The following is a 19886-nucleotide window of genomic DNA, read 5'->3' on the forward strand; positions in this document are numbered from 1 at the left end:
TCTGATGTAGTGCTATATTCAGCTCATGAGATACATAAACACTGTTTCATTTAAGATTTTGTAGATTAACTTCACATACTGAAATTATGTCACATACTGACACTAATTTATAGCCTTCAAGTCATAAAAATCTACACAATTGGTACTATATATTATATGATCAGGTGACTAAGTTTGAAGTTATTTTGAAACGAGATGCAGCCTGTGGTAAAGGCTGTGATTACACAGGGCTGGAGGGGAGGGGTGGTGGGTGACTCTCCTTTGTCTCCCCTCACTCAACGGCTCCCGGCCCCTCTCTGAGCCTCCATCTGTCTTGGCGGTGAGTGTCTGCAGCAGCAGCTGGAACAAGGCCCAGCTCAGGTGTCACCTTCCAGGCAGCAGGTAAAGTGCCATGATTAGTCCCATTCCAGGAACAATAGGTGGGGAGGCTGTTTTCTGCTGCTTCAGGGCAGGTGTGTGAAGCGACAGCTCAAAACACGGCCACAGGGGAGGAGATGAAGTCTGCCGCTCTGATTTTTCTTTCTCTTTTGTTTCTTTATAATGCTCTGGCAGAAGTCCTGAGTGGTCCTGTTTTCTTTTGCTTTAACTCAGTTTGATGTTTTTATGATGTTATAAAGTTGTCTTGATCAACAGCTGTTGCAGGATTTGAACTGTATTTAAGCAGTTAATGACCAAAGAAAGACTATGAAACTCGATAAACTTATTGGCCAAGGTGACTTTATGGGACCACTACGAATGGGTTTAATTGTATGAAGTGCACAGTGTAAATATAGACCTGGTGGCGATCAGTTGCCGGAATGTCATAGTTTTCCGCTCTCAGGTTGGATGCAGCAACGATGTAGTCCATGTGGAAATTACTGTCATCATCCTGTAAGAGTTGGGATGTTAATAATATTTCAGTCAGTCATAGGGATTTGAAAATAATGAATGTCTTTTTGTAAAACTTAATGCTAAATAAATATTTTCTCAATTTCCAAATGAATCACATAAACCTGGTTCCCATGTTATGTGACAGTCTAAGGATCGGATGCAGTTCTTCGTGATCTGCCTGCTTCGAGTCACTGTGGTCACCATGACACAATTCAGTGGAAAGAAGACTACTGCTGTGATTGATGTGAGCAGTGAGATCATGCAGCTCTACAAAAGCTACGAGGCTGACTGTCACTCAGGGAGAGCTCCAGGGTCTGTGGTGAAGCTGCTAGCAGGCAACCTGATTCCTCTGGAGCTCTCCTCCACACATTCCATCCACCCACCGCATCAGCAGGGCATGGAGGGATGCAACTGAGAGAGGGGAGTCTGGGAGTTTTGTTTTTTCTTCAAGAGGACATTCAATATGCACATGACTTACCTCATACACCTTTATTACTGTGCTAATACAATATTTTACCAGGAGCTCTTTCAGCTTTTTCTTTTAAACCTGTGCCAGGTCTTCTATTAATCAGATAAGTACCACCATTCTCAAGGAGGTGCCTGATGAACTGTGTCTTCTCCATTTACTGGCTAGCACTTCTTATAAGGATGTGCAAATGGCCTTAGAATAAAAATATTGCAGCAGCATTGTCTGACTTTGAAAATAAAGAAAAAATTAACCTTTCATTTGACATTTATTGGTACCCATGCTGTTAATATTTTGCACAATGCCTTCTTTGTCAAAACAAATGTTGGCGCACACAGAAAGCGCTATCTTTCAGTTTCTCCTTCAATCTCTGTAGATCATCATGATCTGTCTAATGGTTTCTGCTCTGCAGCTCACCGCTGATTTCAGATTTTGCTTTGGAACCTGAGTTCTCCATAAAAAAATATTTTGCATCTGGTGAACTATTTCTGTGTTAATTCACCTAGATGTTTTGTATAAGGATTCTGCTGAATGATCCAGCCATGATAAATTTTCAGGGGGTTTATTGGCTGATTTTTGATATTTCATGGGGTTAATGACAAACTCTAAACATCACAGTCCCTTTTCTATGCTTAGCATTGAGAATAAGGTGTGTTGTCACATTTATTCCATGTTTCACACAAGACCCATGTAGAGTCTTTCTTTCAGGAAAAACTTTTGTTTTTGATACAAACATATTCTTGGAATCCACTAAATTCCAAGAATAATTTTCAAGATGAACATCTGGGGTCTAAAAGCATTATTTCTTATAACACATATTCCTTTTAATAATGAGATGATAGAAAAAAATGTACAGAAGCCCTAAGGAGCCACTCCTCTTTAAACATTTCTATACAAGGAAAGTACCTTGACCTCTTAGGTCCCTTTTTAAGAGCTTACACTACAGAAACAAAGGAAATGTTGATCAAACAGCACTTTGTAGGAACTTTTTGTTGCCTCTATCTAAAAGTGAAAGTGATCAATCGGACACAGAAACAAAGAACTTCCACTTATTACTACACAAAACAAGACTGCTAAAACATCACACTATAGAGAGCTTTTTTTTTCATTGTGAAATAACTACCACTTCCTTTTCAGGAAGATGAATTCAAACACAAAAAATGCTCAGGAAGACATTTGAAAAACTTCCCAGGTTCCTTAGGGAGTGTCTGCATCCGTACAATCAAGAATGCCTGAAGGTAGGGATGTGATTAGAAAACTGATTCATGGCTCTAATCCAGTCCATTTATTACTATCTTCATGGTTTACCAGAGAAATCATCACAAAAATAAAAATGGTGTAATTATGTTGTAGATTTTGGCCAGCTAGTCCATTTGAAAAGTGATTTGCATTATCATCTTAGATAAAGGTGACATAAAAGTAGTTGACAATGTGGCTTACTCTGAGGAAGCATCTGGTTAGCATATGGCTGAAAACATTGGAAAACATTTACCAGTGTACCGCCAATAAAAGTCTAACTTTCAAACGTTTAGGAAGCTGCCTCAAAAGTAAATACGGTTGAATTTCATACAAAGTATAGCGGTTAAACATTATGGACAAACTTCAGGAAATACCTAATTCAACACTCAGCTTCTTTTAATGAGCCGACTGACTCAACTTTTCCTTTTTCCACATTTCTGAAAACAGGAAGGAAATTTCTAAAACACCTGCCTCTGCTCCAAGTCAACATAATCTGTGTGAAGACACAACACAATTGAGCTCTGTTTTAATGAATGGTCAAGCACTGGCTAAGATTCAGCTCCCTGAGTCTCAAAGGACGTTGGAAAAAGACATGATATGAAAGCACCTATAGATTTAAGTGTTGCTCCCTGCTAAGGCTCAGTCGCCATGCTGTCACCACCTGCAGCCTCTCTAAACTGTGCAGCAGAGATATCATTGTACCCATCAACATACCTTCTCAAAGTCAATGGGGTACATCTGACCTGCGCTCTTCAATGAGGACAACTTTCCTTTCAGCTCCTCAAGTTGGGCTTTGTCTGCAGAGGAGATGGAAAGAGGCTGAAGAAGCAGGAAGATTACATTAGATGGTAGACACAAGTTAAAAGCATTGGAAGCTAACTTACCAGCGTCATCTCCCTCCTTTTTTCTGTCCTCCTCCATTTCCTTGTCAGTGAGGTGAATTTTTACGGAGGACTTTGGACTAAATGGTGGAACTGAGATTTTCTCCAAGGTATTTTTGATTGCAGCACAGTTTCTTGTCCCTTTGATCCCATAAATCTGCCCATATAGGTTGGCTGCTGCCACCACATACTCCATGTGGGTTGTCTGAAACACACAATTCAAATGCAAACACCAAACAGTGATAACAATATGACCATCTACTTAGTAGTGTCTTGTTCCTGCTTTCGGTGTCAAAATAGCAATAAAGACTGACGTGATGTGATACCGTTTTGGTTTGAAAATACTTGTTGAGCACATCCCACATATGTTCAAATGGATTGAGGCCTCAGGAATCTGGAGGAGCAAGTATAAACACTTCAAACTTGTTTTTGTAATTTTGAAAACCCTGTCTGAACCATTGTTTCTTTACAACAGGGAACATGAAGTGAAAGAAGCTGCAAACACCATTGGAAAGTATTCACAGCACTTCTCTTTTTCCACATTTTGTGATGTTAAAGCCTAACATAACAAAAAACTTTATTCCAAATTGTTTCAAGATAATCTCTTTCCTCAAAATTCTACACACAACAAAATTCTACACACAAATACTACATTATGACAGTAGATAAAAGTTTGAGATTTAACTAATGGATTATTTTTGATTATTTTTTAAGATTTTTATGTATAAAATGCACAGTGTGCCGTCATAATCACTACTATCAAATGAATCAAGAATTGAGACTATTGAATAGATTTGCCTTGAGAGTAATATTGTTGAAGTCGGATTAACAAAAAGGTGAAGAGGGGGAAGAATGGCATTAAGGGAAAACCTTAAGGCTGTGTTTTGTCCAATAAAAAATCAGGAGGTGGCTGTTATACAAACTCCAGATTCAGTCTTCTTTGCAACACCAATAGTCTTGCAGAAAATGTGTTTCTGAATCCTGTCAATTCACATTAAGGTACAACACTCACTTCAGTTCAGTCATAAGAACAGCTGTCAGCAGTAAAATGCTGTTTCAGCACCTACTGATCACACGTTTGTTCACATTTTTAGTATTTTGGTCGCTGGCAGTCCACTATTGCCACTGAGCATAAATACTGTTGCCTGTTTATTGCGAGACAAATAAGCAAGTTGGTTAACAAGGGTATCGGTGTAGGTGATCAGGGGATCATTATTTTTTACTGTACATTTGTAGCCTAGATGATCACTTTAAGGCCACTATCACACAAGATAAAGAAGGAATGTGAACTGCTTTCAAAAAACACTGGGACTTTTCCTTTACGTTCATCAGTTAGGTGACTGCCTTGTATTGGATCAAACTCTACTCACATTGTTAGGGTCAAATGTCAGTGGATGAGGGCATCTCTTGGATCCAGACCAAAAGGGCAAACCATTGGAGGTCAACTACAAAGGAGAAGAAGAAGGTGAAAATCTCTTTATCACAATGATGAACAGCTATAAAATCATGGTGGATTTAGGTTATTGGTCATTCACTTCAGTGCAAAGCACCACAAATCGTACCCAGAGGTCAGGAAGTTGTCAAATCTTCTGGATTCAGGGGCATTTCCAGGGTTTCTAAATGTTTTTTTTGTTAAATGTTGAACCTTTCCAGGTTCAAATGTCCAGAGTTGCCTAATTTTCTAATGTAAAAATGTAAATGTTGACCTATTCCTGACTGACATTTCTGCGGTGGCCATGCTTTGCATACAGATTTACAGTTCTGTCAGAAAGCGTTTGCTCATTTCTCAAATTTGACATTTGTCACAGTCAAAAGGCAAACTTTTGAGAGTGACAAAAGTTTGCCGCAAGAATCTGAAACATTACATATCTTAGTATAAGATAAAGATAACTTGAGTAAATACAAAAAGCAGTTTTCAAATTACAATTTTGTCCATTAAGAAAACAAACTAATCAAAGCCCCTGGGAAAAATTGTCAAATCATAATTAACTGATTCATCAGTTAATAATTAATGAATTATAAATAATAATAATTAATTAATAATTAATCAATTATTAATTGATTAATAATTAACTGATAAATGTTCATATCTTCTGGAAGAGTTTGGAAAAACATAACGGTCTTGGTATATAAAGACTATTTTGTAAACCTTAATCACATTATAGAAGGTATCCTTACAGATATTCCAGTACCAAAGAATATTTATTTCCAGATGGATGGTTGAAACTTTTGTCAACCATCTGGAAAATGTCTGGAAAAAATGTTAAAGGTTGTTGCATTAAACTATTTACCTTTTCCAGCTTATCAAGACCTGGAGAAAACCTAACTCAAATTCTAGGCTTGTTCAGACACTAAGTAAGATCTAGGTGGCGAAATTTTAAATATTAGTAGCATGTTATTCTCTATATTTGTTGTATGGTACATCCAACCTTGCATCTTCCTGAAGCTAAATGACATGAACCCTGGACCCGACGACATTTGCCACATGTCTTCCCCCCTTTCCTGTCAGCCTACTATGAAAAAAGGGACACTAGAGCCCACAAAAAGGACCCCCTGGTGGGGAAAAAAAATAAAAAATTAAGTTTATATGGTAATGTCCAGATATAAATCAATGATACTTTCTTATTCTTCAAAATGGGAATGACAAGAGAACATGAGATTCAACTAAAACAAATGTGTTTATCTTTCCAAGCTGCTGTTGAGGGAGAAGGGAAGAGATGTGATAAAAGAAATCACTTATTTCTAAAAATTTCATAATTAAATTTTATAATTACAATTACAATTTTTTAATGCATATTTTATAGGGGTGCCAACATTTGAGGTGGGAGTTGTATGCTGGATAAAGATCCTCAAACAAGAAAGTATTTTGTTTACAGCAGGAACTGGCAATTTAAAGAAAAAACAAAACCCAAATGAAATCAGTGAAGCCTTTGGTTTGGTCTTTGAAACATTCTATATATCTGTCAACATTTTGATTCACATCCCTTGTTCTGTTTCTTTGTCTTTTAAGATGTGTACATTTCATTGAAGGAAAACCCTAAATTTTGCTTCTACTTTCACATGTAAACATGATATTTCTGCTTTTGGTCTCTGCAACAGACTTTTTCAACATAAAATATATGAGAGGGAACGTAGCCTATTACTAATTGTATACTAAAAATTATAAACTGGAGCTTTAAAATCTTGCTTGATACTTTATCATATGGCCTTAAGTCTGTAAGTAAAGACTTCTGCCCAGTAGTAGCTGCTATATCCTGTCTATGTTTATCTAAGACCAGTAAATGTCAGGTTGGAAGTTGACAGATAACTGACATCAGTAACCTTATCATAGTTCCTCAGAAAGTCTGTGGTATTGAGCGACGTTCCACAAGAACAATGGAACTACAACTGTTGCATGATTTAAAGGTGAAAAAAAGAGAACAAAAATACCCGAAGCAGCAATGACTACTGTTTGCAGGATTAGGTTTTGTAATTGTTACGCAAAACAATAAATATATGAAGCCAGAAAAGTTCTGCTTTTCTAAAGAGACGCTCTGGAAAGTCTCCACGCTTTTTATAAATATTTGAGTAGACTTAGGAAAGAAAAAAAAAAAGAACAGTCAGAGGAATTTCCATAACTGTGCAGGACATTGTGATAGCACAACATGGCCAACTGCAGGAACTGGGGGTCAGAAACTGGGTTTAGTGAGGGTTTGTTTGGGTTGATACAGATCTGTGACCCCTCCACCCACACCAGTGTGACATCACTCTGTCTGCATGCTTCAACCCCTCAGAATCTCTGAGGTATTTATCAGTGCTGGGTTTTCACTGGTCTACTCACATAAAAATAAATACAATGCCAATTGTGTTGCTTTTAGCGTTTAAATAACTAACACAGACAGTTGGTGTAAACAACAGCGCCCCTGTGTGTCCTTCAACATTAATTGCATGTTTATGATGTCTGACTGTAGGGTTATTTTCAGCCCAGCTGGGATTTTACCTCTCCTGGAGGGAAACAGTGCAGAAGCTGGCGGATATCGTTGTTGTACAGAGTCTCCCACTTGCAGCGTGCCCAGCCCACACAGTCCTCCCAGCTTTTCGGATGGTGGCCTCCAGCCTCCATCTCCTGAAGGCTGATGCATACACCTCCTAAGATCTCCAGGGCCTCAGCATCCCCATGGGTCAGAGTCCGCTCTATGAAATTTGGATCCCTACAGGATCCAGTAGCAGCTTTTAATAACAGACCTACTGTTCACAAAAGTACAACTGTCTGCCAACAAACACTAACTAGCAAATTGACTAGACAACCATTGCTTGGTATTTCACACTTCTTTCCATTAAAGAAGAATGGCAACCAGGCAGCCTGGTCAGTGTGGGGAAATGGATGGAGCTAAATGCAGGCACATTCTGGAAGGGGTTCACCTTCCAGCAAATCAATAGAACTAAAGATACAACCAGAGCTATAATGGTTTAGATGAAAACATACATTTATATTAGAATGGACCAGTCAAAGTCCAGAATACAATACTGAATTTGTGGGAAAAATAAAGGGAAAATTGATCCTCTCATAATTTCCAAGCGCTCACCAGACAGATGGCAGTTTTTTCATTCTCTTATTCTGACTCATATCCATTGTAAGTCAGTGTTTACTTAACTCGTACCATGCGGATCAGTGGTTCTCTAAAATCTCATACATGGCTAATTCATTTCTGAGTTATTAACATGTTCCAGTTCACACTCTTCCTGCCACCTTGTATGTGTCATGATGATGGGGGATATTCCACCTTTTAGACATAAACGTGTCTGAACAGGAACTTTCAGAGTCATACTTCTGCACGTAGCAGCAAGGGAGGGACAACAATGGAATAAAACATAAGAGTTCATGTCCATGACCTCAAATATGATGAGTCACAATTCACTGGACAATGAAATGTTGATGACTGTCCACAGGAAAAAAAAAAGTCCAAAAAGTTTTATTTGTACAATGGAAAATACCAGTTTTCCATACTGTATCTTTCAGTTTCTATTGGAGTGAATGTGTAAGCACCTGGGAGTCCCAAGGGATCAAATCAAATCTCACCAAAACAAACAGAAAGACATTTCAACCATGCCTGGATTAGAAAGGCTCAAAGCTACACAGAGTTTGGGTCTTGAAGCTCAGTACTCTCACTGATTGTTCTGGCATTTTGCTTTGTGATAAACTCAGTGTATTAGGTGCTATTTGTAAAATAAGCTAAAAATACCGACACATTAAGAAGGAAATACAACTGTAAACAAGACAAACTATTTCACGGTGTATGACAGTTTGATGAGTCAATATTGTTTTGAACTACAATTTGCTGCAAATACAATTCCTTGAGGGCATGTCTGTACAGGTCTAGAGATAGTTCAATCTCAGTCAGATTGGGTGGGGAGTGGTTGTGCAATTCATTCAGTTCTCAGTTTTCAAATCCTGTCTTTTGAATATTCATGAATTCTTAACTGCATTTAGGCCTGGTGTTTGTATTAACCCATTAATACGCTCTAATCTAGACTTTTCCATCATTGCTCTGGTTGTATAATTAAGATCTATGTCCTGCTAGAGGGTAAATGTTCACCTCAAATCTCAAATCTTCAACATTCTCCAACAAGATTTATTTTTCCAGGATTTTCCTGCATTTAGCTCCATCCGTCTTCCCATCACAAATGCAGTGTAGGTTTTCTCTCACTGATTACATTTCTCATGCCTGTCAAAAAGTGTAGTTTTCTGTATCTCTCCTTAACAGCTTGATGCAAACTGTAAACAATAAATGGTATTGCTTTATATCACAACACTTTCACAAATGACAAATATGTGGAGTGAATCACCAATAGTGGTCCTGCTGACAGATTCTGCCACCTAAGCTATGAATCTCTGATCTTTCAGTGTAGGACAGGAGCCTCCTACTCCTGTCCTACACTGACAGGAGCCTACACTGACAGTAAATGTAGAATGTAAATGTCGAAATTTACATTCTACATTCATGTAAAATTCATGAATGTAGAATGAATTTTATATTCATTCTACACAGTTGAACTCTTTTTACTAATTAGATTTTTTTCTGCAGGCAAATGGTAACAGTAGATTTTATTTTGGGGCATTAGAGTAAAAGTCCCACTTTTAAGACAACTATGTAATTTAACTTCCGATTCACAATTGTGCACTACTTTGTGATCGATAAAATAAAATTGAAGTTTGTGGTTGTAATGTGATAATGTTGAAAATGTCACATTTCAGTAGGTTTAATGAGTTTGGTAAAAATGTACTTCCATGTTATTGTAAACGAATTGGGAAGACGACTAAACCCAGCTTGAGGAATTAGCCTGTTTTGAACTTAAATCAGAGCCGATGAAGATGAAGTCTTGCGTCACCTCAAGAAGAGATTCACATTTTCAGGCGTTTGTTTAAACAGTCCTTCAAACTGGTCTCTGGCCCACTGAAACAATAACATGTTGACACAGTTGTAGGTTAACTTTTCACTTTAATAAAGTCAAACACAAAGTGAAGAGCTCAGTAAGTACCTGTAGTGTGTGCTCAATTCGGTGTGGGAAGTTCTTCAGGGTGCACAGCGGAATGGCGTTTCCGGAGCTCGACTTGCCCGGTCCGTAAGACTCAGTCAGATGAGGCACCACCACCAGAGTATGACCTTTGCTTCCTAAAGTTCCCCCCTCCAGCATCGGCTTCTGGTGCTGAACGCAGCGCTTATCGAGATAAACCCCTAGGAGCCCACAAAGAAAGGATCGACCATTTTAAAATGTATTTTCACCATATTATGGCAATGAGGGATCGATCTCATAATGCTGATAGCCTTTACTAGCTTCCACGTTATCAAGGGCTGCAGCCACTCCATCCAGGCCCATGAAGAAGTTGTAGTCGTACACTCCCTCGCTGTCAGGGTCCAGTCGGTTCTGATGAGCGGTGATTTTAATCTGAGGGTTCATCTCTGCCACCGCTTTGGCTGCAACCTCAGATTTGGGTTTCTGTTTGTGAAGATAAGAGCAGATAAGATATGTGTCTATCAGACAATAAAAAGAGAAAATGAAGAACTTAGTGAAGACTTCACTTGGGTAATTTTACATATGAGTTACATAATCTGAAAGAAAGACCATCAGACAATTTTAACAGTGAAAACTGGTGAGTTTTCCACTTTGGGTTAAACTAGAGCAAACACACAACCCCATACATGAATTTTGTGTTACTTCTCACCCCAATATCTTTAGATCTGAACAAAAACTGCCGATTCAGGTTGGATCTTTCAATGTAGTCCATGTCCGTTACAGTGATGCGGCCTTCTTCTCCTGCTCCGAGCCCAATAAGAGCAAAGTTTTTAAGCAGCTCACAGCCAATAGCACCAGCTCCAACCTTAAGAAACAAACAAAATATTCCCACGTCTTTTAAACTTAATTAACATATTAACTCATTTTCATCATGATCTTTTATGATCCTCACATTGCAGGAAATTATTTTATTCAGTTACTTTATGAAATGTTGTAGAATGTTGTATTTCGTTACTACAGTGTATTTCAAGTGCAAGTCTTTCAAGCTTTACCTGCCAATAATTAATTTGATTTGGATCTGCTTATAAATATCTAGAGATATATTTGGTGAGTAAAAGTGTAAATATGACAGAAAGAGAAGACTGGAAAAAATATGGTTTGATTGCAACGTAACTGCAATATGTTCCCAATATTCTGGAGTCCTGATTTAATTTATTACTGTTGTGTTCAGCTCTTACAGTGAGTAAAACCCTAAATAGCACACAACGTCCTCTTCAAAAATAAAAACAAGCATGCAGCCCGTGAGTAGCAGGGAAATGTAACGCTTTCACAGGAAGCAGAGATAGGACTGAGCCCTTTTAAGTGACCTCTATAACAAAAGGTTCTCCCTGCCAGGAAGTAAATCCCATTTCCTGTATGTGTCATCATTCACTCAGGAGATCAAAGTATTGCACAAACACTGTTTGGGGAATTTCCCAAGTAATGTCTGCCCTCTGCTGGACATACATTTAATCTTTTCTCACCATGAAATACTTTTGTTGCAGAAGCTTCTGCTGAAACTCTGATCCAAAGACAACGATCTGCGCGTCGTATCTTGTGCCTTTCTATCAGAGAAATAAAAAGAAGAGCTTAAACCACGGAGTAATCATCAATCAAAACACTGACTTATCGACAAAGTTAGAGGATCAGCAAGATTTAAGTTAAAGCAATAATTTGACATACTGATGAAAATGAGCTCTCTTGCAGACAACCTCCAGCTTCAGGAAGACATTCCAGGGCATCAAAATAAAACCACTGTTGGAGAGGGGTAAATTTCCCACTGGATGCCTGCAGAAATATTTAAAGAAGTTGAAAAAGTTGAGATCGGAAGTATATCAGAACATGTAAAGGAACATGGATCAGCCACAAACAGATAAGCATCTATTAATCTGTCAGATTTTATCCTTTTTCATTACATGCAAAAAGAGTAAGAATTGCAACTATGGTAGTTTTAGTTCATAAACACATTAATAACAGCATGTACTGTCATGCACTTATTTTAGTTGAATTCAAATCAAACAAAGATGGGAGTGTGTAATTTGATACATGCAACGGGTTCACTACTGGTCAAACCTCAATTAAAATCAGAAAATTGTTTCTGCCAGTAAAGAGCCTGATTGGTGGATCTCTAGCCACAATTTACTAGTGTCTCTATATGAGACACCACAGATCTGATCTGAGCTGTTTTAGTATGTAGAGCTTTTACAATATGGGTCCACAACATAAAAAGAAGAAAGTTTAATTTGTGATGTTTGACTTCACCTTAATAACTTCCTGAGCAGCCAGGCCTCCAAAGAAAGCGTTCATAGGAGCCAAATCTCCCCGGGCGGTATACGAGAAGATCCTCACTGCAGCTTCATCTAGTTCTTCCAGTTTTGCGACTGAATTCAACTCTTTCACGATGTTAAGCAGCAAATCTGCATCTGACTGTATGAGTTAACGAACAGTTATGAAGAGTGAGTTGAAACAACCAGGTGAGTTATATTATACCGGGATGTGTAGGAGTATTTGACTCCTTGCAGATTTCTTCTGATTGTTGTTGTTTAGTCAAACTTGTTTAAGAACTTACTTTTAAAATCAGGCAAATAATCTGAGTTAATACAAAGTACAGCTATAGTTTTTAGTTTTTACAGCAATGTCATTATGTCATCACACAGCATTTGTACCCACCTGTGACCAAGGATGAGGCAGCCGCTGCTCTTTCTTTACAAAGCTGTGGAGGGCTTGGAAGGCCAGGTGCAAAGTGTTATGTCTGGATATTTTTCCATAGTCATTCAAAATGAGGAGTTGATGGTCATTAAGAGCCTCACTCAGTGGTTTCTGCAACACATGTTGTTAATATTTTACCTCCTGGGGGGAACATTTCTTTTTAAAGGGTAATCTTGAAACAGTCAACACCTACAAAATCCAGCGTGAAAGGCTGTTTAACTTCAGTCACCACGCCGCCTCGTTCATAATCGGAAAAGCTGGAAGTGTCACAGATGCTGAAGGAATATGGACCTGGTGATCGAGGTGACAAATAAAACACAGACAGAAACATAAAGAACATTTTACTTTGATCCTCTCCTGAGGGTTAGGCATGTGAAGAATGTCATGTGACTCAGTAGCATCATGGGGCAAGAGTGTTGCAACCAATTAATAAAATAAAAAGCAAGTCAAAGTGTTTTTAGTTAAGCAACACCAACCGCAGACTTTGATCTCCACAGGGGCCATACTGTTGAGTTCTGTCATGCCTTGGACCTCAGAGAACACAACCTTAGTGCCGTCAAAAAGTCCATGTTTCTGGTCATCTGCACAGATGACAACTCCAGGATTGTCCTGAAATAAATGGCAACAAATCGAAGAAAAATATTCTAAAGATAAATGGTCGCTAAAGTATTATTCCAGCACATTTTAGGGCCACTGTGTCACTCTAACAAAGTATTAAAAATTTATTGAAAAATTAGAAAAATTATTGTATATATATATATGTAGTATATTTACATTTTGCCAAATGGTACATTAAACATAATGTTGTGTTACACAATTAGCAACTGTGATTGCTAAAAATATAAGGCCATTTTTACCTTAGTGATTCGGTCAATCATCAGTGATGCAGGCATCTCTCCATCCCGATCCAAGACCTCAAACTGCTCTCCAAAATCACAGAACAACTGCCTGCAAATAAATATCAAGATTTACACATCCTTCATCAACACTGTATCAAATTCACTGCACACTGTATGCATGCACCCGCTTACCCACAGAGCCCTTTTGTGTCTGCAACTATTAACTTAATTCCATATTTATGGCAGAACTCCCCAAAACGCTTCTGATCATCCAGCGAGGAGTCAGTGAGGACGACCACCTGGAAGAATGACAAGTGTTAAACTGCAAATTAAACACATGGAGATACTTTTATTTGTTTAAAGATGAAAGTCATTTCTCTGCTTATTTTTGTTGCAGGTGAGAAAGTCGAAGTCTTTATGTACCATCAGTGAATGCATGAAACAACACCTGGTATTTTTGAAGAAGGTCTTCATTTAGTGGTCCGGTGTGCGCTGACACAAGCACATGTGGATTCAACGCAGTCAGCTGTGGGATGGACGATGTGGCTCGGTTCTGACCAAGATCAGACTCATGCAGAAAAAACTGAATATACAACAAAATGATGAAAATAAGATCAGTGATTCAGTGTTTCAGATTTAACATTCATCTTCCAATACCTGATTTTGCTCTGTTCTCAGAGAAATAAGGAAAATGTTCACTCTGACACTTCCGGTAACTGATCTGGTTACAGGAAATGTAATCGTGTTGGAATTACCCCAACTCAATCATATTAACTCGGACTTAATTTTGTTTTATCTGTTGACCTACAGTACAGACCAAAAGTCCAATTTCTCTTGTAAAATGACATATGATAACACCTTTTATCTTTCTTGCTGGCTCTAATACATACAAAAAAAATGCTCCAGATTAACGTTCAGATATGTTTATTTATTTATTTTCTGACTGTTTTTCTGCTGCTGGTTTATAACTAAAACCATATGGGTCGGTCTGGTATGTTGTCATAAACGAAAGTAAAAATTGCATTCAGTCATTGACATTTTCCTTCAAACTTATCTTCTTTTATGTGTTGAACTAAATTATCAACATTTATGGAAGGACAGGAAATTTAAAAATTATATTTTTCAGATCTGCCATTTCATCCACTACAATACAATACTGACAGGTATTTAAAAAATGCGGAGCGATCAGGTTTGGCAAGTCAATGCCCAAGCAGGAAGTTCTCTACTATTCCAGATTTTTATTAAATGTATTTATCCTAAAAGCCACCAGATAGTACCTGTGAGGACAGGTCAGACCACTCCGCCTGACCCTCATCCTGAACAGTGACAGACTTTACTCCAGACAGGATCACATTCTTGGCTATTTCCACTCCCAGCCCTTTCATCCCTGCAATGAGGACCTCAGCTGTGCCCATCCGGCGCATCGCCTCATGTCCCAGAACATACCTGTGCCAGAAACCAACCAGAATAATAATGAGCTGGGCACTTTTTTAAAGTCTCCCCCTAAACAGCAGTGTTGTTACTTACAGCTGCCGGGAGTAGAATCCCTCATCGATTTCACCGGCTCCTGCCATGTTGATCACACAGTTTTCTGTCTGAAACAAAACAACGTGATTTTATAGGGAGGGGGAAAAAAGCTGGATTAAAGTCTTCCGAAGGCGAGCAGGCAACTCAAACCAGGAACAGATCAAAGTCTGCAGGTCTATCCTGGGAGATAATGACCGGAGTTAAAAACTACCGGAATTTCACTTTCGTTTCAGTTAATTTTCTCAGTGACTAAACAAAAAAAAAAAAAAAAAAAAATCTTCCTTGTGTGCCTTCGTATGTTGGCCAGTAGGGGGCGGATCAGGACTTCTAATAAAAATCAAGATATGCTGACTTTTTTGTTTTTACTAATAAAATAAAATATCAGCCCTCATTTCATTGGAGCCATTTCCTTGAAGAAGGATCTGTTTTTGTGCTTGACTTAAATCAGAATAATATGTACTGTTTCCAGATACCAGGCAAATTCAAAGTCCAACTACACCGAGTTTAAGATAAGACGTCACCAAATGTCTTCTCTACTTCACAGTAAATTTATTTATGCAGCTTCTGAGTTCTAGTTAATAAATAATATTTCGATGTTTAAAAGTTGATCAATTTGGAAAGGAGAGTAAGAGTTACAAAAAAGTTTCACAATTTATTTAGTAAAATGGTTAAAACTAAGAAAAAAATGCTAGTTATTATGTTTTGCTAAGAAAAGAAAAATGTGAGACAGGTTCTTTAATACAGAAAAGACAGAAGACATAGCGTTTGGTCCCAAAAAGATTTTAGTGCCTAACTATAAGACTTTGAAAACTGCATGCTGGAAATTAAAGAGCGGTTATAGACTCAGACTTCAACTGTTCAGACACATTAAATCTATTAATAAACCGAAATGCTACTATCTTAAAAAGATTGTCAATCTGAGCTCAGAGAAACTAATGCATGCTTTTATCTTTAGAAAATTGGACCAAATTCTCTTTAGCTGAATCTGAAAGGAAATCAGTGACAGTCAGAATCTTGACCAACGTCATGAAAATGGCATACCAGTCCTTATATTATTGTGCGGCCTTCATTTGTAGAAGAGGATAGATTTTTCCTCTCATTGGTTTATAAAGCACTATGTTCAACCTCAAAGCTTACTTTATCAGTTTATTCCTGTATGTTCTTAACTATTTCTCTTAAAATTTGCATTCTAAAATTTCTTTTTTATTTAGTGCTTACATCCCAGTGCAAACATCATTCGTGTATTCTTAACATTTATATTTTTTTCAAAAAGTATATCAGGCTTTCAGCAGAAAGTCAGGCCTTGACAAATCGAACACACGACACAGCAGCTGTGTTCTCCAGGGATACCGAGGGATACCTGCTTTCATTCATGAAGTAAAAATAACTCCATGTAATAAGGGTGATTCAAACAGCCTTGAAGTTTTCTAGACCAAAAGAAGCACAGCACACACAAAGATTTTTGACATAGCCTGTCAGTAGAGTTGTCTCAGGTTTTGAGTTATTTTCTAAAACAGAGGGATTTGCTCAGCCATCTAAAGAGAGAGAACGTTGATAGAGAGCAAAGAGGGAAGACAAGCATAAGCATCAAAGTCACCTGAGCAACAAACAAGACAACAAAAGCTCAGCTGTAACATTGCTAATGTAACTTGAACTGTTACTGTTGGGAAGTAGATGTAGACTGTCACATTGTTGTTTTGAGGGAAGTCTTGTTGCGTCTTGGTGTAAATAGTAAGAGATCAGTGCTTTATGTTGGAGAAAACTCTGGTCTCTAAACTTGTTAATGTGCATCGAGACACTTACTATGTGACTGAGGCCATGCTTATAGTGACACAAAGTCAAAAGTCAAGTCAAAGTTTATTTCTAGAGCACTGATTAAGCTGACCAAAGTGCAGAACCAGTCAACTGTGGTTAATAAATACACAAAATATTTGTTGTGTGTATTTATTAAGAAACAGAGAGAAAAATGTAAAGAGTCTCTACATTGATAAAATGTGCATAAATAAAAACATGATGTGGGAGCCAATAGCAACAACCAAGGAGTCATAATAAGGCTTTAAAAAAGACTTGAGGCTGATCTAACACACATTGGGGGCTGTTCCAGAATCCAGGACCAGCCGCCAAAAGGCTCTGTCACCTCGAGTTTTAGGGAGTTTGATTTTTAATTGGTTACCTGATTGGAGTATTCTGACCGACTAACATTTTAAAAGTAGTACTAAGTGAAGCCACTATGTAGTCACACTTTCAATTTTCATTGAGAAGACAAAAAAGAAAAGAAAAGAAAAAAAGAAAAAAAAGAAAAGAAAAAAGAAAAAAAAAGAAAAAGAAAAAGAAAAGCTGCATTCTCCATTAGTTGCAGATGGTGAAATAATTTTTGTTCAATATCATAATAAAGTGGATAACAGTAATTCATCTGGGAAGACATAAGAGCATGGATCACTCTTCAGATCCACAAGAAGGAGATAGCCTTTTGACCTTGGAGGGCCAGAGAGTCTCACAAAAAGTAGCCCTGGTCTTTCAAGTAAGATTTGAACAGTTTTATCAAAATATCAGAAAGTCCGCCTCTCTATTCCCATTCAAATATTAGTATGATGTGGGCTGTAAGGCGGAAAACTACAGAGACTTCTGAGAAAGTATCAGTAGTTCTGGAGGGGATCTTTAGTATTTCTTTGATGGAAATAACAGTATTACAACATTATTGCTTAAATGGTTGCTAATTTGATCCCTCTGACAGAACCAAATGTACAAAAGAAAACTTGCCCTATGAGTCTACAAGAGTTGCAAAATGAGAAAACATGTTGCACCTCTGTAAATTTGTAAAATTAGAAGAAAGGAAAATGAGACCAACAAAAAAAGACATATTTTTACAGTCTTAGAATAAGACTCTTTCCTGTATGTATGATGTCTGCCAGTGCTGCTTCCCTCACCGTGTGTGACAGGAGGATCTGCTCTAAGTATCACCAGTTTCACCCAGGAGGTACGAGAAGTTGTTTTGATTGACATGAAGCCGGCCACCATCCTTCACCCATTATAGCCCAGATGAAAGAACTGGCCTTCCTGACAAGCTCTCTGCGTTTTTATTTATTTATTTATTTTTCCGTCCTGCATATGCATCACTGTGTGACGTTTTCACGTTTATAAAGAAATACACTGAATTGGAGTTGAAGTCACCTTACTGGTGAAGTCATACGAAATGCTTCTCATACAGCAATACATGGTTACCATCCGATCCTGGATGTTACCTGTTCTCTACAGCACACGTGCGCACTTGCGTCTTAGTCTTTTCTCTGGTGCGTTCACTGACAGTCTGTAACATAAATGTATAAGCACCTCTGTATACATTACACACCCCAGCAGCTCTCCCACTTCCACTGTGTTAAAAATGTTCCATGCTCTTCAAATATTCAGACTCCTCAACATGGTCAGCAAGATAACCTTGTGTTTTTTTTTTTTTTTTGTTTGTTTGTTTTTCCCCAACATGTTTTTGTTTGTGGACCAGTCTATAACACTGCGGAAGTGAAAACCAAAGTCAATGTCAAAGCTATTTTATTTACAAACATCTAAAACTTACAAGTTGCACAACGGTAAAATAAATCAAACAAAACAAATACATTTAAAAAGATTAAAATAATTTGACTATTTTGAAAAATAGTCACATTTCAAAAGTAGTTTGTCTGATGTGTAAAGTTGTTCCCCAAAATGAGGCCCTCCACAGCAACTCTGTATTTTACTGTGTTCATGGGAGGGTCAGCCTTTTATACCTGAGAATGATGGTGTTAATTCATGTAATCCATAGCCAACAAAGTCAGATATTTTTATACACTGTACAAACAAACAATCATGTAAGCTCAGTAGCTGGCTGATAGATAAAGTGTGTTAGTTTACATCCGTTGCTGTCCTGATTTTAATAACTCATCACATGTTTAATCACCTTAGTTTCCATTAATTTAATGGAAACAAAGCAACTGCATTTTGTGTTTTTTGACATAGCAAATGTAAGGTTTGAAGGCAAAGTCAAAACCTTTCATGCTTAAAAATGGCCAGGGCAGCATAAAACACACACCCAAAAAACACAAATCAGATAGGATCCAGTGCTCTGAACTTTGTATATTTATTTAAAAATATATATTTTTCTTGCATTTTGACAGCCAAATGATGTGAGTTCCACCTTCCTCAACCACCAATAAAAGAGACAAACACCCTATTTCAGACCAGCCTACTGCTTATTAAAAGTGGTGGAGACAAAATTCATACTTTCTGTATGCACACGCACACGCACACACACACACACACACACACACACACACACACACACACACACACCCACCCACACACACACTCTTGGCTAAATTAAATCTAGATATTGTGTAAATATTTACATATTTACACAAGCCAGCCTCCTCTCTCTTGTCAATGTGTTTTTAGTTTAAAAATAATATTAAACTAACAATCGGCTTTAAAAAAATCAAAATAAATTATTTTGCATAGAAATTGGATAAAAATTTGCAAATGAGATTTTTAATAGGACAAAAAAAATCTCTTTAAATTACGATATGAATCTGTAGAAAATATGTTTAAGTCATGATGAGTTGTCAGAATGCTTGTCAACACAACTTCCAGTAGAACTCTGTCACAATCTGTTTGTTATGTTTTTTTCATTATTTTGCTGACATGTGAGTGCATCAGCTGAGACAGATGGAAGGAAACCGACAATCCTAATGTGGGATGAAATGAGGAACAGACACAATTTTTACTTTGCATTCAACAATGACAGAAAAGCTGCAGTGAGTCATAATAAGTATTGTAGAATCTCAGATGAAG

The 19886-nt window shown here is 37.7% G+C and overlaps 1 protein-coding gene across 1 annotated transcript in view; it reads right to left on the bottom strand.

The window, feature by feature from the left end:
• Window positions 1-15276, bottom strand: part of uba7 (ubiquitin-like modifier activating enzyme 7) — a 31634-nt gene extending 16358 nt beyond the window's left edge. Inside the window, exons 1-20 of the mRNA XM_044121282.1 lie at window positions 15066-15276; window positions 14816-14984; window positions 13987-14121; window positions 13731-13837; window positions 13557-13647; window positions 13176-13308; window positions 12893-12990; window positions 12661-12810; window positions 12253-12417; window positions 11674-11778; window positions 11475-11555; window positions 10661-10816; window positions 10269-10434; window positions 9976-10172; window positions 9826-9890; window positions 7436-7646; window positions 4827-4901; window positions 3460-3661; window positions 3290-3372; window positions 776-868 (exon numbers count right to left, since the gene is read on the bottom strand). Coding sequence (XP_043977217.1) covers window positions 776-868; window positions 3290-3372; window positions 3460-3661; window positions 4827-4901; window positions 7436-7646; window positions 9826-9890; window positions 9976-10172; window positions 10269-10434; window positions 10661-10816; window positions 11475-11555; window positions 11674-11778; window positions 12253-12417; window positions 12661-12810; window positions 12893-12990; window positions 13176-13308; window positions 13557-13647; window positions 13731-13837; window positions 13987-14121; window positions 14816-14984; window positions 15066-15112 — 2529 coding nt within the window. The 5' untranslated portion in view covers window positions 15113-15276. The remainder of the gene's footprint in view (window positions 1-775; window positions 869-3289; window positions 3373-3459; window positions 3662-4826; window positions 4902-7435; window positions 7647-9825; window positions 9891-9975; window positions 10173-10268; window positions 10435-10660; window positions 10817-11474; window positions 11556-11673; window positions 11779-12252; window positions 12418-12660; window positions 12811-12892; window positions 12991-13175; window positions 13309-13556; window positions 13648-13730; window positions 13838-13986; window positions 14122-14815; window positions 14985-15065) is intronic.
• Window positions 15277-19886: the final 4610 nt, after the last annotated feature.

The sequence above is a fragment of the Gambusia affinis genome, linkage group LG07 (assembly GCF_019740435.1).
Source record: "Gambusia affinis linkage group LG07, SWU_Gaff_1.0, whole genome shotgun sequence".
Taxonomy (NCBI): domain Eukaryota; kingdom Metazoa; phylum Chordata; class Actinopteri; order Cyprinodontiformes; family Poeciliidae; genus Gambusia; species Gambusia affinis.